Source organism: Solea solea, chromosome 16 (assembly GCF_958295425.1).
Source record: "Solea solea chromosome 16, fSolSol10.1, whole genome shotgun sequence".
In the NCBI taxonomy this organism is placed as follows: domain Eukaryota; kingdom Metazoa; phylum Chordata; class Actinopteri; order Pleuronectiformes; family Soleidae; genus Solea; species Solea solea.
Genome location: NC_081149.1, coordinates 17,348,242 through 17,372,517, shown reverse-complemented (window position 1 = coordinate 17,372,517; position 24,276 = coordinate 17,348,242). Strand labels below are relative to the sequence as shown.

General features: G+C 41.4%; 1 protein-coding gene across 3 annotated transcripts in view; it reads right to left on the bottom strand.

The window, feature by feature from the left end:
• cacna1ia (calcium voltage-gated channel subunit alpha1 Ia) overlaps positions 1-24,276 on the bottom strand; it is a 64,721-nt gene that overhangs the window by 23,360 nt on the left and 17,085 nt on the right. For all 3 annotated transcript variants that reach the window (XM_058652608.1, XM_058652609.1, XM_058652610.1), the window contains exons 5-25: positions 23,588-23,927; positions 23,266-23,358; positions 19,674-19,998; positions 19,001-19,404; positions 12,720-12,871; positions 12,065-12,250; positions 10,584-10,701; positions 10,284-10,439; positions 9,961-10,051; positions 8,412-8,566; positions 7,121-7,855; positions 6,134-6,234; positions 5,093-5,216; positions 4,866-4,934; positions 3,546-3,724; positions 3,125-3,251; positions 2,661-2,786; positions 2,451-2,540; positions 2,064-2,256; positions 1,582-1,733; positions 379-488 (exon numbers count right to left, since the gene is read on the bottom strand). In XM_058652608.1, coding sequence (XP_058508591.1) covers positions 379-488; positions 1,582-1,733; positions 2,064-2,256; positions 2,451-2,540; positions 2,661-2,786; positions 3,125-3,251; positions 3,546-3,724; positions 4,866-4,934; positions 5,093-5,216; positions 6,134-6,234; positions 7,121-7,855; positions 8,412-8,566; positions 9,961-10,051; positions 10,284-10,439; positions 10,584-10,701; positions 12,065-12,250; positions 12,720-12,871; positions 19,001-19,404; positions 19,674-19,998; positions 23,266-23,358; positions 23,588-23,927 — 4,026 coding nt within the window. The remainder of the gene's footprint in view (positions 1-378; positions 489-1,581; positions 1,734-2,063; positions 2,257-2,450; positions 2,541-2,660; positions 2,787-3,124; positions 3,252-3,545; positions 3,725-4,865; positions 4,935-5,092; positions 5,217-6,133; positions 6,235-7,120; positions 7,856-8,411; positions 8,567-9,960; positions 10,052-10,283; positions 10,440-10,583; positions 10,702-12,064; positions 12,251-12,719; positions 12,872-19,000; positions 19,405-19,673; positions 19,999-23,265; positions 23,359-23,587; positions 23,928-24,276) is intronic.

The window sequence follows — 24,276 nt, the reverse complement described above, 5'->3', positions numbered from 1 at the left end:
CCAGTTATAGTGATCAAAGCAAAAGGCGGATTTGTTCAGATATTACACTTTGAACTGTTCATTGGAGCACTATTTATATTCAATGTTAATTCAAAATATCAAGATAGGATGTAAGGAGGCATGTTATGTGCTTTATTGTTTGTGTCCTATTAAAACAGTGGCTTTGCTGAGCAGACACAGATTGACAATGTTATTTTTGGTGGCATTAACTCTTCAGCTGCTGTGAAATATAAAGCTCCTTTTGCAGCATCTAATCCACGGGGTCATAAAAAGGCCATAAAATGCTGATAGATAAGCACACAGATGCAGTTACATGCGGACAAAAGGGGAAACACTCATCACACCACCAGCACCTTCAAGTATAAATCCACATTGTACCTTTCTTTGAAGAAGCGCCGAAAGCCGAAAGCGATGAGTTTGAGAATTGATTCCAGCACAAAAGTGGAGGTGAAAAAATAGTTGCAGTACTTCAGCACAAGATCCAAAGACTGGGAAGAAAGAGGAAAGAAAAGGTGTGTGTGTGTAGTGTAAAGAGTGGCATATCAGCAGCATCAGCAGGGACAAACTGTAGAACTGAACCTATTGTTCGCAGAATAAAATCAAGCATTGTCAGTGCAAAAACACAGCTTCCTCTAAACACACACAGTGTCCCCGAAATTTTAAAGAGAATTATATTTGCATGGTATTCAAATATTTCTCAGGTAAGCACATTTTAGTCACTCTAGTTCCAATTTTGCAAGCTGTTTTATCCTTTCATAAAGAGAGCGGAAGCTTGCAACATGTGGGCGGCTGCCAAATGTCAGGACCAACAGCTGACAAACACGGCCAAGACCTGTGATATTTATCTGATGCTCGGCCAGTTGGAGAAAGCCTGCTCAATTGTAAAGGTCAAACGGGCATCCTTTGTAAAGAATAATCAATTTCCTCTCTTTTTTGCGCCAAAAAAAAGAAGCTATCAGGCTTAACAACTTCCCATCATCACATGTGAATGGACAGAAACATGTACTGCACAGCTAACATCACTCTGACAACAGCCCACATCAAATCAGCATTCAGTCCATCCACAGCGCCTTTGTATGAACCACAGCCACTCACAATACAAGTTGTTAGACAGACACTAATAGTCTACATAAAAAAGGGTTTATTTTGTGGTAACAAGTTACTTTGAGACGGGGATGTGAGAGTTAAGTTGCTCAGCTCTTTGCTTACATAAATGAAAGTGCAAACCACATTGGACTTCCAGAAGGATTTCAGCCCTGATAAATCTACCACAAGGTCTACCTTTAAAACAAACTAAGCTTTTTAAGCTCCACTTTCCACACACTGCATCCTGCAATAACTGAGTAGAGACATTTTCTTTGCTTGTTACCCTCTACCAATAAATAGCCAGTGTGGGAGGTGTTCAGAGAACAACTGTGTCTACAGATAAATGACCTGGTTTGCACTTGTCATCTAAAACAGCACCTGTCTCTTCATGCTCATCGGTCACACACACAAGTCAACTCTCCACCTATGGAGAAACGGTGTCTCTCTCTTTCTTTCTCTCTCTCTCTGCCCAGACAGACAAACATTCCGTCTTACACGAGGTTGATTGTAGTGCTCCAGGGACATGGTGATGACGTTGATACAGATGATGAAGGTGATGATGAGGTCCAGGTAGTGGTTGGTGCACAGTGTGTGGATCATCAGGCGCATGTTGCCATAGCTGGCATAGTAGGGCAGCTTCTGGGCTTCTATTGGTAGAAACATTTATGAATGTATTTTAAAACATAGAAAAATGTTGTTTTTGTAAAGGGATGAGGTTTTAAAATACTTCTTACAAAATATTCTCAAACCTATATGGTACTAAAATTACAACTTGCATTATACATCATACATAGGAAATTTAAAAATAGATGACTGCTAGATGACAGATCCTCTCTCTGATGTGGTACAGGGAATTTTTGCATAGTCGACCTGCTCTTTACTGAGCACGGGGGAATGGAAAATGTAAAGGCTTTAATCAAACACAATAACTTCTTTCCCTCCTTTTTTCACCCCCTCCTCTCAGTCCTCTCGCTTACTTCTCCTCTTCTTTTCCATGCGTTTCTGTCGCTTCTCCTCGCGCCTCTTGGCCTCCTCCACCTCCTGGTGCTGGCGGCACTTGTGGAAGTTCTCCACCACCACACCCACAAACATGTTCAGGACGAAGAAGCTAACGATGAGAAGGAAGGAGATAAAGTAGAGCAGCATCCAAGGGTTGTTGTTGGTCACCGGCTGGAAGTGGCAAATTTGTCCGTGATGTGATTTCATAAAAAATGATGTGACGTGACAGAAGGAGACAAGACAACAGAGATGAGAGGGAAGGAGAAAGAGAGTTAGCTAAAGGTAAACATGTTACATTTACATTGTGGATAGTGTAGATTGTGCTTCTTTTTGTGTATAGCTTATATATATGTGTGTGTGTGTACCTGTTGGTCCACAGCCACAGCATCCAGACCATGATACATGATGTTCACCCAACCGTCTTTGGAGGCGAGTACAAACAGGGACATCAGAGCCTGGATGACAGGAGCCAGACAGAAAAGGAAAGGAAAAAAAAATAAGACGCTCTACTTCACATTCTTATAAAAAATGCAATTCACATACAAAATGCAAAATAACACACAAGTGACACTAACCTGTCCCAGGTTGTCAAAATTGTATTTATGGTGAACCCACTTGTAGTTGGCTTGCAGACAGTCAGACTTGTTGGTGATGTTTTTGACATCAGGGCCAAAGCAGTAGAAGAACTTGCCTTTAAACAACTGTCAGAAGAATAGTGACACCAAGCTGTTGATGCAGCTGCGTACGAAAACTTACCCAAAAAAAACAATATATAAAAGAATACATTTCATTGACTTCTTTGATGAGATAAAAAAGATCCGGTGGAGTGAAATAATGAGCTGGTCAAAGATCAACAGCAGCTGGAAAATGTGTGCAGTGATGATTAGAGCTTATAGAGACAGAGAAAACAACGTGTGCCTCTAAACATGGGTGCTTTGAAGCAAAAAGAGAACGGAAGGGAGAGGTTTTCTTTTTTCAAAAAGCCTCATCATGGTGAGGAAAACAGTCCAAAATAATATGGAAATAGTATGCGTCCTACCTGTACCCCAAGAATGCCAAAGATGATGAAGAAAGCACAGCAGATGAGGACAATGTTGCCAATGGGTTTGAGAGAAGTGATGAGTGTCTCCACCACTAACTTCAGACCTGGAGCTCTGCTGATCACCCTGAACAAGGACGAAGGAGTACGAGGAGAACAAAAACAAGAATGTGAAAGAACAGCAGAGGAATGAATAAAAAGGAAGTTCATGAAATTTCTAACAAAGTTCTTCAGTGTCAAATATCAGCTACAGATGCTTTAATGGATACAAGTTAAGGGAGTGATCTTAGTATTCACTCATCATTATATCATTACATACTATGTGACAAGATAACAACTGGAAGATATGGCAAAGCTGTTGAAGCTATTATTTGTTTATCTAACTGAACAAAAACAAAGATGTTTTTTTTTTTGTTGGTACCTGAGGGGACGCAAGGTTCTGAGCAACCTGAGTACTCTAAGCACCCCGAGGATCTTTGCCCCACCTGCCATCGACACAACAATGTCAATCAATGACACAAAAACCAGGAAGCCATCGAGAATGTTCCAGCTGCTCCGCAGATATGCCTGTTCCCCCACATACAGACCCATGGACACCACCTGAAGACGAGAGGAAAAGCAGGTGAAAGCATATGTTAGGCACAGGGTTACACTGTATTCTGCTGTGTATTCAGCACATGCACACAGCTTGATGCAGTGTTTGGCTAAGCACTTGTGGAGGCAATGAATCGACAGAAAAAAAGAAAAGAAAAAATGCTGCCACTGACATATGAAGCTGTTTACCAACTGTCCGGTGAAGCTTCAGAGGGATTGTGTGGGTTAGTGTGCAAACATGTCAAGACGGTTGAAAGAAATCAGTTCCTGGCAAACACTTTAGGTCTGAATGCCAAAATGTAAAGTGAGAGTTTTCACAACTGCCAGTGTGTTTCCTTTTTACAATTTTTCTACTTGGTGTTGAGAAATAGAAAGTAATGGGAAACTAATGGGAAATCATTAGAGCTAGTGAATGTGTTAGTGACGAGTGCTACAATTAGCTTGAAGCTGCCTCATAAACTAACCAGGTTGTGCATCATGCTGACCACTCCTGCTGTGCTGTGCTTTTTTTATTTGGCTACATCTTGTACACAGCAACACACCGTAGCAGAGTCCAACAGAGAGATAAATGTTACGCAGTCACACACAAAGCAACACACACAATGGAGATACAGACAGAGGCATGGAGGGAGACATGTTCGGCTTGGCCCGGGGGCTGACAACTCTGTGGCTCATTGATGGGCTGTGATTGGTTAATAATTGATTGTGGTGGTGCATAATTGATGGCCCATTTGGGCCAGAGCCTTTTGCAGAGAATACGCAGACAATGGCAGAGAGAGGGAGAGCAAATAAAAGAAAAGGAAGGGTGCAAAAAAAGACTGATGAGTACAGAGGGACCCTAAGAAAGCGGCTTTAAAAAAAGAAGCAGTCAACAGAAGTGTGGGGGAGTGCTGGAGACGGACCGCATCCATAGGAGAAGACTAGCCACTAATTAATGACATTGCTTAATTGCTCCGTTCCAAAAGAACATGGAAAGTGCCAGGAATGAAGGGAAGGGGTTGAGCTGTGGGAGCCCTGAGGCGAAGGCAATTCAAAGTGAGAGACAAACAGGGGGACACAGGAAGACAAGTGGACAAAAAAAGATGCCAGAACAGCCACACACTTCACTTGACTCATTGGTATAGAGAGGCAGGTTGTAAAATGTTACCTTGAGTGTCATTTCGCCCACAAAAATGGCAGTAAAGATGTAGTTGGAGATGGTTAGAAAGACTCTTTCCTGAACAGGAGGGGAGAGAAGAGGATCCAGTCAGAGAGAGGACATGGGGCAGTTAGGGGTAGTAAAGGTTTACTCATTGCACCTTTAAGATAATAAAATCGAATTCTTCCTTGGAGAAAAAGCTGCCACACATGCACAACCACGTCAAATGAATTTACCAAGCTGCCTTGTAATATCTTGGGCCTCTCCAAAGCTACTGTGATGCAGTTGGAGAAGATGAAAGCCAGCACCACATAGTCAAACAGCTTATGGGCTATGATGGACTGGCACATCTGCCTGAACCTGGAATGAGTGGAAACAAGAATAGAGAAAACACTGATAAATGAAAAGGAAAAGAAATAAATGAATAAATAAACTGCGGGGGGAAGACAATGTATACATTAGGCCACCATTTGATCAAATGCATTTTAAAACCCTCTTCCATCAATTCAGAATGGGAGCCAAGTTCCCTCACGGTGCGCGGGAGCTCTTTCATATCTTGGTGAGTAAATAGCTTCATTCAGCCCATGTTTACATTGCTCCTAATTCAAAACAAATTACATCAACAACTCTCTCAGAGGCAGTAGATTCCGGAGTACAGTGTTCTGCTGGGAGAGGAGATAAGAGAGGAACAAAGCGAGTGACAGGCAGAGAGAGAGAGTTGGGACATAAACACTGAATATGTGTTAAAACCAAGCGTGTAACATTGCGTGCTGCCAAAAAGCAATTATCTCCACTGATTGCTTTATTTGAGTAGCTGAAAAGGAGCAGAATTGAGTAAATATATTTCGGAACTATTATGCAACATACGTTGACACATTTAAACGCACCTATATGAGACCCTGCTCTGCGGATTCTGACACAACATCACTGCATTAATGCAAAATGTAATCAATTGCCTTTGGTAAACAATGAGGTATGTTCCCTTTCTCTAAAAGGAGGAGACAGTGGGGGGGGAAACATCCCTTTGTTATTTACAAGGAGGCGATCAATACTCTAATGTAGTCCCTCTCTGTGGAAGTTTGGCAACCCATCGTTCCTATTAATGAGATGGGGAACGGAATCTTCCCATCCATGCTTTGGTGGGAAACTGTATATACTGTGGTCAGCTGATAATGTGTGTGTGTGTGAGCGGCTGCAGAGCTAGAAAAGAACATTCTAACCCAACACTAAACACTCTTTGTACAACAGGGAAAACAAGCACAGCTAAAGTGACTTACTTGTTCTGTGGGGAGAATAGGAAGACGGACCAATCCTCTCTGCTCTCACACCAGTCTGGTTTATACGCCTCTAACATCTTCTGGATGCGGAAGCACAAGCTCTGCAACACATACAGGCATCATTATGCATTATGGCGCTCGCAGACAGAGCCCATACACTGCACTGCACACAACTTATCCACACAGTAGACACCAAAAAGACGAACTGAATTGCACAGCAAAAAAACTTCCTGTTTGGACTCCTTGGTGAATTATTTACAAAAGTGAAACACTTCTTCGCAACAGCGTGGAGGATGTTCCAACAGTGCCATCTGTATAGCTCTCTCTCCTGCTGTCTAAATAGTCTTTTCTAATTAACCTTGTTTCTCTTGTACACAGACTTGTTTACAATGAAAACAATGGGACTCCCATGAGTGCAGGCTTTATACAAATTATCCGAAGATCCTACACAAGAGAGCATGGGCTTACTGCATTGTGTAGAACCTTGTAATTTAAGACAAAAGCTAATGCTTGGATTTTCAGAATCACAAGGCTGGATTTAGTTGTTTTACTGATCGCTGATTGATACATAGCCTTAATAATTATGTGATGCTGACCTGCATCTGTGGAAGGTACAATATGTACCAGAGGAAAACATGTAACATGTAAAACCTATAACCTTGTTCACACTACAAGAACTCCAGCTTGATAATCCGCTCGCAGACGAGTTTTGTAAGTTGTGGCTAATTGCCAATAATCAGCTGGTGATTAGCGGTTGGCAGTGTAAGATATGCAAATACATGCCTCACAGAGACTTTATGACACCTCTATGCTGGGTCACAAACCCCAATCTCATTCCCAGCCGCTGGAAATAAGCACATCGTGTAATGCGGGACGTACAACAATCCTCCGACTCTGAAAGTGGTGTAGTGAGTACATGGATAAACTTGTCCTAATGCTATTACGAATAAATTACCTCCCTCCCACAAACACATAATAGTAACCTACATAGTCAATGTCATCATCCAGATCCTCGCGTTCCTTGCTGCGTGCGTTCACCTGTGGGAAGACATTAGCCACCATGTGGCTCTGGGTGTTTGCCCCTCCAGCCTGTTCATTTCTGTGTCTAGGTGGGGGCTGGAGGAGCTGAGGGAGAGGAGTCTTCCCATTACAGTCTTGGTGGGTCCCTCCTAAACCACCCAGACCGTCGCATCCACCGCCACCACCCCCACCAATCATCATCCCCCCAGAGAAGCTCTTCTTCCTGTGGTGAGCATGGAGCGTCGTGGGGGGCAGCGGGTGGTGCGGTGGAGGGTGTGGGGGTCCAGGCACCTGAAGCAGGTGAGGCAGCTCCAGTGATAGAGCTCTGCGGTCTCTCCTGGGCACAAAGTGACCAGGCAGCATAGGGTGGGGAAGGTGAAGAGAGTGAGACGCAACCGCAGGGGGGGAGAGAAGAGACTCTTCCTCATCCTGGTCTGTGTAGTGCTGGTGCCGGCTTTGGGAGGAGGAGGCACGGGGACCACGGATACGGAGGCTTCCTCCGACCAACCCTCCGAGGCCACCTAGGCCGTAGCCATAGAAGGGCCTCGCAGAGGTGGAGGTGAAGGCCGGACTAGCAGAGGGAGATGAGGAAGAGTATGGACAACCACCTCCCAGACTGTTCCAGCTAGAACGACGGGCCCACAAAGCCTGAGGATGGGGAGGCAGTGTGCGACCCCAGTTGTGATAACCACGACATGGATACTGAGAGAGAAAGAGAGAGAGATGTGATTTGACATTCACACTCATTTTTACAATAATGGATTTAAAAAAAGAAGTTGTTACTGTGTTGTTTGTATTTATGAAGAATAAAGTAACTGGCGATCTGTCCAGGGTGTACCCCGCCTGTCGCCCTATGTCAGCTGAGATTGGCACAGCACCCCCCACGACCCTCGTGTGGAGGATAAAGCAGTAGACAATGGATGGATGGAAATTAAGACTTAAAATGATGGATTATATAATGTGAATGTATAAGTAATATTCAAATTACAGGACGTTGTACATCTGTGTGAGTAGCCCTCAGTTAAACTTTAACATGGGTCATAGCATTTAATAAGCTAAACATTATTGTGATGAATATAATTGAACCAAATAAATCATTGGAAAAACCTATGATATAGGGCAGACAGACATGAGAGAAACTACCCACACTTACACAGTCACATCAAAACACAATGGCGAGCAGGTCAACCAGCAACTAACAAAAGGACCAGCAGCTATTTATTTCCCAGCCTCTCTCATTACAGTTATTTCCACTTACCACTGCCCTCTGCTCCAGGTTTGCCCTGCCAAGAGAAATAACGCTGTTCTTCCTGGAGCCAAGAGCGAAGGTCAACCTCTCTCCAGGGAAAAAACCGGCAGGAAGCGAGGGCAAGTCCAGGTGTCCATTTGGAGTCAGAGTACAGATCTTGGGGTCTGAGGGAAAGCGAGAGCAGGAATAAGGAGGAGGAAAATGATTAGATGATAATAGGAAACATAAATAAATCAATAAATAAAGAAAGGAAAACGAGAAGCGTGATGGATGATTGTTGAAAACAACAGTGACAAAAACAAGAACATGACGTTCACGTTGTTATAGATAAAGCCAGTGGTCCCTTCTCAAATATATGTTTTGGTGGAAAAGTTACCAAGACTCATTCACATTGTTGCGTTTCGTTCACGTAAGTTAACATTTAAAAGGTATGTTTAGGCTGAGAACAGTGATCACCAGAGGCTTAGTGTGCGGCTAAATGCTACACTTTACTGCCTGATGCTTCGGCTGGCTTCTGGTGAGTTCACTTCTGTTATGCCTTCAGGGAGAATAGCACGAGGGGTGGATGGAGTGTTGGCATTAGGCATGCATTATTAAAGATTTGTTCTGCTCACCATTCCAAACAAATGTTTGGCAATGTTTGTTGAAATCAGACAACAAGCAATGTTCTTGATGTCAGAGGCGGAAAACTAAACTTCCTGAAATGATTGCTATTGCTTTGCTCTTTTAGTCACTAAAGTCACTACTGGGGAAATAGTGTTAGTGTTAAAACAATACATTTATTTTCACAGCAGCCATTTTGACATGAAAATGCAGGTTTTGTTAATCGATGCTTCTTGGAAAGTAACTATATGTGCCATGACTTGGTATTTTTCTTTATCTGCAAAAAATAAAAACAATCTGCATAAGACTGTCAACATGCGCAGTGTGTGCATGGCGATGATCTGTGAGTCCCACACAGTGAAGAAGAGACAGGCTGTCATCATCAGGTGTCATCACTCGCAGATCGTTTGTGCTAAACAGTCATTTCACCGCTGAACAAACTGTGAAACAAATCATGGAATCTCAGTGTGTGAGGATCCACATTATAATAAGTAATAAGCACTTTAATAGATCTATTGAATTTGTGAAACTAATTGTTTGGGTGTGTGATGTGTGTGACAGCACTGTTGTTGATAGATGCAGTTTGTATACCTGACATCTGCTGTGCGTATGGCAAATGGACACATTTCAAAAATGACCAATAAATATGTGTGTGTACCTATGTACTGTGTGTTATTAAAGTTGTTTTAGGCAGCATAGTTTTAGTTCTACATCTTCTCATCATCAGCAGTTGGTCAACAGAAGGAACACTTTGCAGAAGCCGTGTTTATTTCTGCAAACATTGTGCATTGAGCCTTTGTTCATGACGTAAGCCTGTGGAACTTTCATTCCGCTTAAACGGTGTTAATGCAGGCTGGTTTCACTGAGAGCACCAAGGTTCGGAAAAGAACCAGAGCCCCAACAGGAATCATGCTGTGTTAGCCGGTGTGAAAGCACTGCCAGAGGCATTCAGTACCTGAGAGATGCAGAGAGTCTTTCTGCTTATCATTCTCCTCGAAGTTACAGGAAGATCTGTCGTCATCTGAGTAAGAGCGGTTTGCATCGCCCTGTAGCGAGGATAGTGAGCAGCAAGAAAGAGGTACAGAGAAAGGGAAGTGTCGAAAAAACAATCAAGGATAAGCAAATGATGAAATGAGCTGAAATCTATTGTTGTTTTCTAACCAAGGCAAATTGTGCGAGCAAATTGCCATTGATTGGGTCAGATAGTTTATCCCTTGTCACATAACTTTTCATTCATTTGCTTAGTGTCTGATGCCAAAATAGTTGAAAACATCTCACCTCAGCCTGGAAACCCTCAACCAAGATGGCCACCAGTAAGTTGAAGAGCACGTAGTTTCCAAAAGTCATCAGAGCCACAAAATAGAGAGCAGCACAGGGTGAGGTGGACGCCATGCCGTTGTACAACACCATGTTCCAGTCCTCCTGAGTCAGAATCTGCAGCACAAAGACACAGAGTAGACCACAGGAAAACACACATATTGAGAATACACACAGACACAAATCTCTTGCACATGCTCAAGCACATCTGTCCAGGCCGTACAAAGAAAGGGTTTGAATTGTGTTTAACACATTTTGTACCTGAAAGACCGTGACAATGGCCCAGAGAAGGGAATCAAAGTTCTTCCTGTCAGGCACTGTGTCTCCTGCGTCGGTCCTCAGACTGAACTTACAGCCAAATATATGCATCCCCAAGATACTGCAACACACAAAAAAAACAGTTTTTCTTAAAATTAAAAAACAGCCACATAAGAATATAGTGCATTCAGTGTTTCCATTAATTATACTACAAGTAGACCCATCTGCTTAACATGGCATAACAGATAAAATCTAATTCTGTCAAAATCATCAATAAAGAAGCCTTATCCCTTTTCATAAACTACATTACAGGCCACGGGCCTACACACACATTCATGTCAAAATATACACAAGTGTAGACATCTATACAAAAGTAGTATACTCAAGACAAATGCCGATTACCATTTACTTCAAAGTTTAATTTAACGTCACTCACATTCCCATTTCCTCTCCTCTGTGTGTTTTACCTTTCACTGACAGTTTGCAGTTGTTACAAGGCTGCGAGACCCAGTCGATGCTTCTTTTCCTCATTCATGTCTCGCCATCATACATCACTGCTTTCTTTTATAGTGATTATGCAGAGGTCTTAAAAGTTTAAGTCTTAGCTGAGAGGCAGTGTACATTAACTGCTCCCAAAAAGCTACAGTGGCGGAGTGCCAAGTGCCACTTGCTAAGGACAGCATTAGCTGGCTAAAAGTTCTGGTGCCATTCTCGATACACTTAGTGTTTTATTGCTGCGCTGTATAATTAAAAGAGGCAGATTGCCAGGTAAACATACTGCACGCACACACACACACACACACACACACGTGCACTCATCAAGATATGAGCACAAGTGAGTTAATATAATTGCACGGCTGCACTGTACAACTCATCAGTCACGATGTGAATACACCATAGTGTAATTCATCTTGTAACAATTGCAATCAATTATTTAAATGACATTAAATAGGATGGTTGGAGAGGGAGGGTTCCTGTAAACAGCCGTTTTCAACATCACAATGTTCATTTAGGTAGAAAATGCTGCATTTCGTCGTGTATGGACACATGTTTAGAGGATCATTTAAAAATGTTAGGACTACTTTGATTTTACAGCCGCTACAATGATCGGTGTGATTCATCACTGAACTCGCGATGTAAAGAGCAAAGCATCGCTAATGGTGTATCACTAACAAGGTTTTTACAGTCAAGAGCAAAGACATTCATGTACATTTTAAATCACGCCAAATGATCATTACACCAGTGTAATTTCAGATCAGTCTCTATCTGATCATTTATAGTTACGGTTTACTCTCATCACTGTTTTTTGGCCTAAAGCCTGTCTGTCTTATTTCATGGAACGTCTCATGTTTAATGCTTTTATGATGTATTTATACCCATCTTAGGCTGCTCATCTGTCAATTATCATTATCCACAGTTTCACACATGCACCGCCAAATCTGTACTCCTGCTGCACACATTCATGTTTTAAACTCTCAGTTTACCTGAAGATGAAGATGAAAAGCATGAGCAGCATACAGAAGGTGGCCACATTGTCCATGGTCTTCATCAGCACCACCAGCTGCCGCCTCAGCGCAGGCATGAACCTCACCAGCTTAATGACCCTCAGCAGCCTGAAGGTCCGGAGCACTGACAGACCGCCGTCTGCTTGGCCGATGATCTCACACACACTGCATGGTCGAATTGCACGGTTGTGTACACGCACGTGTAACCGTGACAGACACAGAGATAATAAGAAAGTGGAGGATGTGGAGGAGAAGAGGACATTTGGATAGAGAGAGAGAGAGAGACACACACAATCAGGGAACATGGGGAGGGATAAAAAGGAATTAATGAGTGCTCTGCATCATAATCCATATGGGTGATAACAGACTGATGCTGCTCGACTGTTCCTGTGTTAAACATGTGTTATGTAAAAGAAGCAGTGTAATTCAAAGCACCAATGGAAAGTGGACAAAGCAAAGACTGGGGGAGCTTTAAGAGTCTGAAGACATCACATCCACGTTATAATCTTGTTGCAGGAATGTATAACACATGCATTTAATGTACATTCTGATTAATCTAAAGAATAAAAAGATACTTGATGCTGTATTGTAATGACTAAATGCCAGTTGCGCAGCCATTTTCTAGGTTACAAACCTGATGATAACAATGATGCCATCAAATATGTTGTAGGGGTTCCTCAGGTACTCAAAGAAGCCAAAAGCAGTCAACTTGAGGATCATCTCCAGTGTGAACATGCTGGTGAAGACAATGTTGCAGATCTCAAGGACGTTGGTCAGCTCTTCGGGCTGGGCGGCGGAGGTCACAGAAACAGAAAAGACACAAGTTAAAACAACAATTAAGATGTGACTTGGGGTGCAGAACAGCAAAGCACAAAGCACAACATATTTCATATTCAACCTCACAGCTCCCGCGACTAACGACGACTAAACGACGACTAAATACGCAGGACATTTTTTTCTGGTCCCTCTCAAACTGTCACTGACACTTAAAAAGAAAAATGGCCTTCAATCCGGTACGTATCATTTCAAATAGGAAACATATGGAGATGTTTAGGATGTTTAAATAAATAACTCATCAGCCAACACAAACAGCAAAATGAGAATTATAGAGAGCGCACGGTATGGTGTGACCATGGTGCCAAACACAGGCTGAATAAGTTATCTGGAACTGGCAAAGAAACTCATACAAACAGCGAAAAGCACATCGATGTTTAATTTAATCCTGGATTTATTTCCGTGCGTGCGTTGCACGATATGGATCAGATGCTTTCACTGATACCCCCTGTGAATTTCAGTTTCAAAGCCTGTGTAGAAATAGCAAGTTAGTGCCGCCAAAGTTAGCTTACCATGAGAGAAACACATCTCTAGCTCTTTCCTACTCTAATCCGCTTTTCCTCCCAATCTGTCTCCATCCGCCTAGTTTCATCCATTTTTCTCTCTCTTTTCGGAGTCTCATTATCTGGCAGAGCCATCTATCTACAATCAATATTCTCCCGTCGACCAGAGGAGGTAGACAGGGAGAGGAAGAAGAACCTTGCCAACGGAGGAGCAAAGAAAGGAGTGTGACATGGGAGTAGATGGATGGCATGATGGGTGAGGAGGAGGGAAGAGTAATATTCGATTAGAGGTGAGAAATGGCAAGAATGATAGAAAGGGATGGGGGGGGGGGTGGGGGGGAAATAATCTCGCAAAACTATCCTAAATCTCATGAGCTTGGTTTCAGCCTACAATGCTCCAGCCTGAAAAAACTCTACTGAGGCTCATTTGGGCTCAGTAGTGAGACGCAGGACGGATCAGTGGACTACAGATTGGTTAAGATCTGTCATTCACACACACACTGGGTCTAAACCATAATATGGGTCGAGGGAATAATTTTTTTTTAGGTTGCCAAATAAATGTGCAGACTTAATAGCCTTTTACTTAAGCAGCATTAAATAACACATGCATCAAATTAAAGTTTATGAGATTAATTTAAACATATGCAGCATATACTGGAGATGGCTGTAATTAAAATAATATAAAGTGTTACAGAAATGGCATAGATAGTTAAGTAGTTAGATATGATATATTATGCACAAATGATATTATATTATAATATATTAAATTATTATATGCACCGATTGCGTGATTTATTGTTTTTGTGAATTGGGTCAGGTTAGTTTGCCATCTTGAAAAAAACATTGGGTTCTGGTTTAGATTTAAAAAAAAAAAAACATCGCCTTTGCACTAGATTTACGGCAGCATGGCCCCACGCCTGCAGTCTAATTACAGGAAATATGGTCACAATGTCCCCGTGTAATTGTCCCGAATAACATCCAGGAAAGTGCTTCTGAGAACATTATTCAAAAGGTCGAAGAAAGACCTTTAACCTCTTAAATAAAACCATTTATCACTTCGGAATTGAATATTATTAAATACTTTGTCATGATTAGTGTAGATATTGTCCGAATTATGGCCATAAAAATGTTTTGTGGCGTTACAGTGACACACCTTTGACTATTAAATTCTAATAGCATATTAAGTGGAGGTTTGTGCCAATTTTGAAGTATTTCCCTTGAGGCTTACTTAAGATACTGTGGCTATGAGAGTGGGGCAGACTTGGAAGAACATAATGACATATTACATTATATGAGGATAGATAATGCAGACACTACATGAAGATAATAAGGAAACAAAATTATCAGTAAACGGGTATGTGTGTGTATGTGAACATCTGCTTAAGTTACATGTTTGATGAATATGAGAATAGAGGAATGTGAGTTAGGAGTCTTCTGACACAAGTGATCTTTATGTTGATGTATTAAGGGAGAAATGTTATATAATTTAATCTAATTTAATTGAATTATATATGCAGTAAAACATCGTAAAGAAAAATCAATGTTAAGCACAAAATGTGTATATATATCTATGTCAATAGATATATATATATATGTAGATATATACACACACACAGAGGTACAGAGGAATTGATGGACCACCTGTCAAGAGAAATGTTAAAATACAGCTTCTGTAGACGAGTTGCAGCAGGATGGGATGTTTGAATATACACAGACACAAAGGACATAAACAAATTGTATCCCTTCACTCTCAGCTCTGACTCTGACCTATGTCCAAAACTCTCCGACTAGTCACCAGAATAAACACGGAATATGAGATTTAGCACTATTGACAGAACCATCACATCACATGACATCACAGTTGAATTCAAAATACCACCATTCAACCCCCCCCCCCCCCTTGCTTTCTCCCTCCTCGCTGCTTTCCTTCCTCTTGCCCCATCATCTCTTATTTCCAATCATGTTTCTGCTAATTTTCTTGTGTGTGTTACTCATCCATTATTTTCTACCTGGTTCCTTTACTCTGCTTCTAAAACAGCGGCGGCTGCTGGTTTTTGAAACACGGGAAGCTCATTTCAGGCCCGTTTATTCATACATCAATTCTGTGAATGAACAAGTCAAAGCGATAATTAAGTAAAACTGAAATGCTATAATAGCCTTTTTATTTTATGTAGTTTTATGTACAAAGAAAACGAGCTATATCGCCGAGCAAATGACACACAACGACCAGCTATTTGTCTGCAGACGTCCCTCTGAGGCAGAAAAGGCTCTGCTGTCGTCTATGTTTCCTCAAAGCTGTCAATCAAAAACTGGATATGCTTATCCGACAGTTCCTCCATCCAGTGCACGCCCACTGCTCCATTGACTCCCAGAGAAGCTGAGCTTCCCTGGAAGTCACTATTTTGCCTCAAAAAACCTCTTCTGTGACAAACAGCTGATTCTGAAGCAACTAGTGACACGTTCTAATTGCACCTGTGTAGTATTCAAATGTAAATACAACAGAGTACATATTTGAAGACATTTTAGGGGAAGCTGAATTCCCCTTTGCCGTCTTAGAGCAATCACCACTGGCTTCTAAAGAAGAGCATTTCATTTTTTTTATCCAGCCGGCTTATCCAGTTTTCTCCATCAAAGTGTGTTCTCAGTACGTTGTTGTTTATACATGAAATATGAATGAACGCGCCACAACTTCCAAGCCTAAATTACAATGTGCCAATTTCTTTCACACACAAAAAGCCTCCAGACATGAACGAGTCAAATTCAACATAAAACATCATTGGGAAAATTTGCAAATGTACAAAACAAAAAAGAAGAAACCAATATGCTTGAACATTTCTCTTAGGCTGGTTGTGTTGCAAAGAGGGAAAGTCATTTTTCAGTGAGGAAGATATCAAAAAAGCTTTGTTTGTCAAAGTTTTGACATTTTCATCTGCAAAGCAACACTCACTTGTGTAACTGTTCTTGTGCCAGCTTAGGAAAACTGTGAAGGGAGAAATACTCAAACGGCAGACAAAGCACCTGCGTGCATGTGTGTGTGCGTATGTGTATATGCTTGGGAAAAGCACACATTTTCCGAATACACGCCTACTTTGAAACATACACACTCACTCACACACGGATCAGACGGGGGAATTGAGCTGAAAACTGCTGTGTAACCGGCATCTGCCTTGCTCTTCCCCCTTTCTCACTTTCCTTCCCCTACAACCATTGTTTATTTTTAGAGTCTTCATTCAATGAGAGAAAGCAACTACTCTGAACACCGTCAAAGAGGGAGGAGGAGGATAAGACGGACAGAGGGAGAGAGGGAGCGAGAGAGAGAGAGAGAGAGGGAGGGAGGGAGGAGGGACAGGGTAAAACTACAGAGTCAGAGTAGATAACACACTTGGGGGTAAAGGAAGAAGGGAAGGAAGGAAGAGAGACAGCGAGGAAAAAAAAAGAGTGGAGGAATGTGGAAGAGATGAGTGCACAGAGGGATTTATGGAGGACATAAGGGGAGAGTGATGGATATAGAATTAACAAGAGAGAGTAGAAGAAAAGGAGTGAGAAGAGAAATGAGGGGGAAACGAAAAAAACTGCTTCGTATGAATGCACCTGTACCTATTTTATTTACATACACAGAGCTTAACAAATGTATTACGGACCACCTCTCATAAAAACGGGACAACATACAGTAAATATTTTAGAAATCTTTCAACAAAACTAAAAAATGTTATGGTTATTTATTTGGCAAATAACAAATTGAATTCACCTTTTTATAACCAAACTGGTCTTCTCTGAGAAGTCAGCAATGATTAGCAAATAACTATAATTTGTCATCTTAATCAAGAAATAATAATGGGTTTTACTAATTTAATCTGTTTTTTTTTTGTAAACAGTAAATTTGAACATTCATGGGTAAGAATAATAATTATATTTTAGCATTAAAAATATAATTTTGTTGAAGAGCTTCTACATACTGGTGCATTATCGAAACATGAAAAATGATTGTGATAATTACCAATACTGTGGCATAAACCTTACATGGGCTGGTGGTCTAATACATTTGCTAAGCACGGTATATATAATCTTTTGTAAATGCACTGAATAAGTGTTCTTTCACTATTTTTTTTTAGGGGGTTCTGTTAAAAGTGATTAACCACACACACAGCATTTGTGTTAGCATGCATACACATGCATGTAGTGTTTACTCTTGACAGGCTTAACCCACTCTCAGTTTCAGACATCAGACACAGGCCAAAGTTAAAAGCCAGCTCCATTTTGTCTGCCGCCAGGCTAAATGTTTACACCTCCGTCAGGAGACAGCAGAGCAGTGATGCTCCACGCCCACACTCATCCTCCTGAATGTCAGCTGCTATTATGATAGTTCTAGCGGCGATGCTTCATCAGAAGTGATAGCGGTCTGTCTGATGAGGCTGCGGTGATTTGTGGGAGTGAGAAGAGAAAAATGATTACACTATTGACACTGCAGTCTGTCTGTCTGGCCAATTCATATTCCTACAGTGATGGCACTGGTGTAATTACCAGCTTCCAAAATATTCAGCATTTACCAAAGTCCCAGAGAAAAAAAACGGAACACAGAACAAACAAACAAACAAACAAACAAACAAACCGCAAAGCAATAGTTCAGGTGTGTCTATATAAGGTACTGGCACATAACTAACATAATAACATGGCTGCCATCAGGGACAGATGTTAAAAACAGGTTTTTGGCATTTAACAAAAGCCTCACATAATAAAATATATACTTTGTAAGTCTATGATATCATAAGAATATGTTCACTGTGTAAGTGGTTATAAGAGAGTCAGTATGGAAATATTGAATTGAAAATAAGAGTTAAAAGACACTTGAAAATGTACTTAAAGTTCCTTTTGTTTCCGTTAGTTCTAGAAACTCGGTCTGTGCGCGGGAGCGTGTGGCTTTTGCCCGTCCATCGTGACAGTGGCTCATTCGGCGTCGCATCGTGTCTTTTCCTGACTATCACTGCCTTTAAATGTCATACGAGTGTGAATTATTAGTTGTTGCAATTGAGTTCAATATTGGAATGACGTTGCAGTAAAAGTGAACTGTTACTTGGCATAGCCTGTAGTAGAATATTGTCACTGTTTTGCTTAAAGCTGTTGTATTTCTGATAACATGATTTCAAAGGATTATTTTTCTCTGTTTCAGATTTTGGTGATTCCCAAAGAGATTTTGTTGTTTGTAACATGTTTATGGAAAAAGATTGATTTTCTTTCTATCGCAGCGGACATTTTATTAAGTGTAACACTAAAGCAGAAGTAGATGGTATTAGGGGGAATCTTTCACTCAACCAGTTCTCTCTTCTGTTCCTGACAAAGGCCAGTGTGATCATGTGTCTACCAGGCAGGTGCTTGTAAATGCCAGCACACGTGTCTGCAAAGATACTTTGAATCTATACATTTAATATTGCAGTAAGATGTTTTGCCTTTCTAAAATACCCCGATGTCAACAACATGTGCTGAAATCTCACAATAAAAGCAAGGAGATGTGTTGGCTTCTGGTGTGTGTGTGTGTATTTTGGCACATTGAAAACATTTACAGTTGTGAAGAAAATGTCACCTGGTTGTGATGCTCGATGCCCATACTGATGGTGTTGATGAGAATTGCAATCATGATGCCCCTGCTGAAGTACTTGCTCTCCACAATGCCCCAAAGTTTCCTTCTCATACCACTCCAAATGTCATAACAATATTCAAAGCATGTCCTCCTCCTCCTCCTCTTCTTCTTCTTCCCTTCCTCATCCCCCTTCTCCTCCAAGTGGTTCTCCTCCTTGTCCGTTTCCTTTACAGTGCCCTCCTCGTCTTCCTGGTGGTTGGCAGAGTCTGCCACAGCCTCGCCTCCATCTTTCAGTGACAGTGCACATATAGGGCAGTCCTCTGGGTTTTGAGGAACAGACAGACTGATGGAGTTGGCTTCTGGCTGAGAGACGTGCTCTTGCTTGCTTTGGTGTGGGCAAGTGGATGCTGGAGGGATGCAGTGACAGGAGTTAATTCAATATGGCTCTGGATTCACTTTAAGTTGCAATGCAAAACATACAGGATTGTACATTATGTTAAATTGTAGCAGAGGCCGCATGGGCTACATATATTTTGATAAGAGAATACAGTTACATCCAGCATTCAGGTGGTCATCAGATTCTGTTCCACGGTTCCACTTGTCTGAAAAAGTCAAGGTTAAGTGACAAATAAATAGAACTAATTCACATGACATTTACTGAGGCCCTCTTACTCACATCTTGGGTGCCTCAAACGATGACGCTCTCCGTTCATGTGCCCTCCAGCGCGCCTGTTGCCCCTGCCTCCACCAGCTGGTGGGGGCTTGCCCCTCAGCGTGTAATAGAAAGCTGCCGATCTCCTCTTAGCCTTGCGGAGGACATGACAGACCAGCTGGAAGATCTCCTCGTAGCAATCTCCCGGCTCAGCCATGCTGGCCAGAGTGGAGGAGGACAGGCACTGCGCCCTCTGCTCCTGCATGAGCTGGTGCTCCCGCTGTTTGGTCTCTGAGAACTGGGTGGCAATAACCACGAGGCACAGGTTGATCATGAAGAATGAACCAATCTGTGGAGATTTGGGACAAAAGGAAGTTAGGATAAAGTGTATCGAGGTATAAAATGTAGTGTGTGATTTGTGAAAATAAAGCCAGTGCATCTAATGGTGAATGAAAGGCACGGGGTATGAGATAATCTGGCATATATTAAGCCAAAAGAATGAAATGTAGAAAAAAAAAACTTAACCAAGAAAAAAATAATTATGCATAAATAATTAGCCTTTGGCTGCTCATTCATTAGACAGGAAGGAACATGAAAACATGAGACAATTCTTGGAAAATACAGGCGTTTTGTTTTTTTCAGCTAACATGTGCCAATCACCCTGCAGAAATGTTAGCACTCATGCTAAAGGTCTCTGAATGTTGGCTCCCAACCAAACCAAGGCTAATTTGAGCAGACACACCGAGGCAACACATACCAGTTCAGCATCTTGCCATCTTTCTCTTTTCCTTCTTTTTATTATCCGAGTCCAACTTTACTTTCCCTTCCACTCCAACTGAACGTCTCTTTCTTTTAATCTAATGCCATATGTGTGCCATTTGTTGTCAGAAAAACATTTGACTATTTCTCTTTTCAAACCGCAACTTAAAGTGTCTTTTAAGACGAGGGTTAGAAAAACAAGGAGTGCATGTGCTGGCTGACCCTTTCACTGGCAGTGATGGGAATCACTACAACACTGCTGAAATGGCTTTTATTGGCTGTCTTCAAGCTGGTTATGGAACAGTGATTAGATCAATAATGGCTTATGCTGAGCGGGTGGAAGAGCAGGTTTGTAGCCGAGTGTAGTTTTTTTTTGTTCATTACAAATGTGAACACTTCTCTCCCACTTTTTTAGACACACGTTGAGATGACACACACTTCAAAAAACATCCACATATATATAAAAAAAGCAAATGTTCTGACACTACACCTAAAGCTTTTCATTCACAAATCAAGGTGATAGATGCAGGGCAAGATGAAGAAGAGAGAGAGAAGCTGGGAACCCTAGAAATATTCAGAACTGAGAGCAAATACACTGTACATGAGAGAGAGAGAGTGTGTGTGTGGAAAGAGAGGGAGGAGAGATGCCCATCTGTGGCCTGTGGGTCAAAGCAGGTCTGCAGGTGTGTGGGGCTTTGATTTACCTCCAGCCTTACATCTGTGCGAGTGAACGTGTCTATTCTGTGCCTGTGATCAGAAGACAGCTTTGCGCATAATGAGGAAGCGCAGCCCGATATGACCATTCAGACCATCGCTGCATTATGCATGTGTGCATACACAAACAAACAAACACACACACACACACACACACACACACACATGTTGACAACAAGTATGTGTGATCACACATTCGGACATGTATACGGCAGGCTTAGCTTGCACCATCCATTTTTGTAAAAGAAAATATCATCTCTCTCTCAAATACACATGACTGCACACATACAACCACAAAAAAAACACACACAATCCAGTGTATTGGAAGCTTTAAGATGCAAATGTATGAATTAGAAAATATAAATAATAATACTTGAATGGAGAAAGGACAACAAAACTGAAGAATGATAAAGTCAAGGTGACCCTGACTATGAACAGAACCTCAAATCTCTGTCTTTTAAAGCATTTCCAACACCTCTCATAGGCCCCTAGCTGTCCTGACAGTCAAACAGACTGAAGCCTTCGAGGGGAGCTACAGTTAGGAGGCACGTGCGGCAACAACCGACCATGTGCCACAGAGTGTTGGTGCAGTTATGAGGTGCTCTACGTGTAACGGAGCTCTTTATCCGCTATGCTGTTAACATACTGTGGGTCAAACGCAACAGACAGTGAGACGCGTTCACAACAGCAGGAGAAACTCCACAGGATCAGCGTGAGGTGGTGTCTGGCTTAAGCATACGGGAAGGCAGAACACTCACTGTGAATCCTCCAAAGTTTCTCCTGCTGAGTTCTTGCATCAGTTTGACTGGACATTAGCCAGAGATTGTACTCAGGAGCTGAATCTCCAAAGTGACCTCTGAGGACACTGGCATACAACCCCTGCACACAGTCTCTGGTGAATCTCTGGAGTGGAGTTTAGTGCTCGTCTGAAAGCAGCTTATGTTACACTTAACTAAACAAGAACTCTTTTAGCGCACTCAGTCCGCTCATAGAGTCTTCTTGCTCTGACTTTGATCAGTGGAGCAGCAAAATGCCGGCAAAGTTGATTACACTGCAATGTGACACCATGTCAACTACTATATCTTCTAAAAGGTGGTGATATTGCTAATGCCAACCTCTGGTCACATCTGCCAAAACAGGGATGACATTTACAGCTGCAGTCAGGATTCCAATTATAACCTCACTTCAAGGCCAACTTGAGCATGAATCAGTGATTATATAATGTAGCTCAAGTATTAAACTCTTAGGCTTGTGATTATATATATATATATATATATATATATATATATATATATATATATATACATATACATATATACATATATATATATATATATATACGTATATATACATACATATATATACATATATACATATATATATATATATATATATACATATATATACATATATACACATATATATATATATATATATATATACATATATATATACATACATATATATACATATATATATATATATATATATATATATATATATTAGATTAGATATTTCTTCTTCTTTCTTTGTTCTTTATTTTGATCTCCTTGGCTCACCTCAGTTGGTTTCTTGCTCTCTATCCAAGCTTTACAAGCGACTAAAACAGTTTGTAGTGCGTTTCTTGTGGTCTACTTCTGGGACTTCTGCTGTACTTCCACAGAGTGTGAACATAGAATTAAATGATGTTCATTGTGCCACCATCTGGCACTGCAATGGGCTGATAAAATGTTGTTTTTTTTCCCTTCTTTTTCCTTTTGGAAATACATGGTCTTGCAGTTTTCGGCTGTCCATGATCATTTTCTTTCACTTTCTTCTTGATCACCACCAAATACAATTTAAATAACATCCATCTCCTTCCCGCTCTCCTGCAGATATCGATTGTGAACAGTCCTTTATGCTTCTATGGATTTTCACAAGTCTATTAACACCCAGGAATCCTTCAATGTATTGACAGCAGGAGACCACTGATGTCTGCATAAATTGGAAATGATTTAAGGGATTTTCATCTCCAGAGCATATGACTACAGCTACATTTCACTCTTTACTTATAGGTGTGTAATCATCAGACTTTATTCCACAATGGATGTGTCAGATTGTTATAATGTAGAGTACTAATAATTGAGTAGTAATTGTTACTTACAATGATGAGTAAAATGAAGTAGATGAAGTTGTAAAAGGAGTGGGCATCCATTACATAATACATGATCTCTACCCAGCCTTCCAGCGTGATCACCTGGGAGCACAGAGGCAAAAACAGGTTATAACAAGTGAACTTCGTGAAACTGGACGATCATTTTACTTTTCAGTGACAAAATACAGATTTATTGGTGGAGTAATATCTTAAATGGAATAGAAAATACAAAGTGTTCAAGGTTCCTTTCATACAAATCTACAAATGCTTCTTTAGATGAATAAACTTCATATTATATGATATTACGTTGAGAAACCAGGAAGCATCCTACCTGAAAAATGACAATCCAGGCATAGACAATGTTGTCAAAGTTGATGGCACCTTTGTGTGGGTTACTGTTCCCTGTGTGGCAGCGCGTGTAGTACTGATGCCAGTTGATACACAGACCCATTGCACCACTACCATTGGCCAGCGGCTCCAGAGTCAGGCCGAGAGCCTGTCTGTGCAGCGCATCCTCCTTGTCTAGGCAGCAGGTGCGTCCTCCTTCGCGCCTCGCTGGCACATCCGAACACGACATGATGCCGTTATCAGGCGGCAGGGAGCAGATGAAGGGCCGCTCATCGTCCTCTTCTGGCTGATAGTACGGCGTCGGCAGAGCCATACCTGAAGACCTGGGGTAAGGACAAGGAAAGAAACCAAAAGTTACTTGGATAACCCATGAGTACATGAATAGATTTCTGAAAATGGAAGAGAAGAATCCGGAGGAGAGAATGTGTAATGAGCGCTGTTTTACAAGTACTCAACCAAGCATGTGGGTTAAATGCATCATTAAGAGAAAACAGGTGGATACAGAAAAGCAAATGATCCTCCATTCACAGAGTGCATGAGCTGTCTCCTTTATCTCCTCAGTCTCACTTATAGTGCATAGTTGAACAGAATATATATACACACATAGACATATCCTATCTTTTTCATGTTTTACATGTCTCTGTTTCCATTCATCTCCAATCTGGTCTAAAT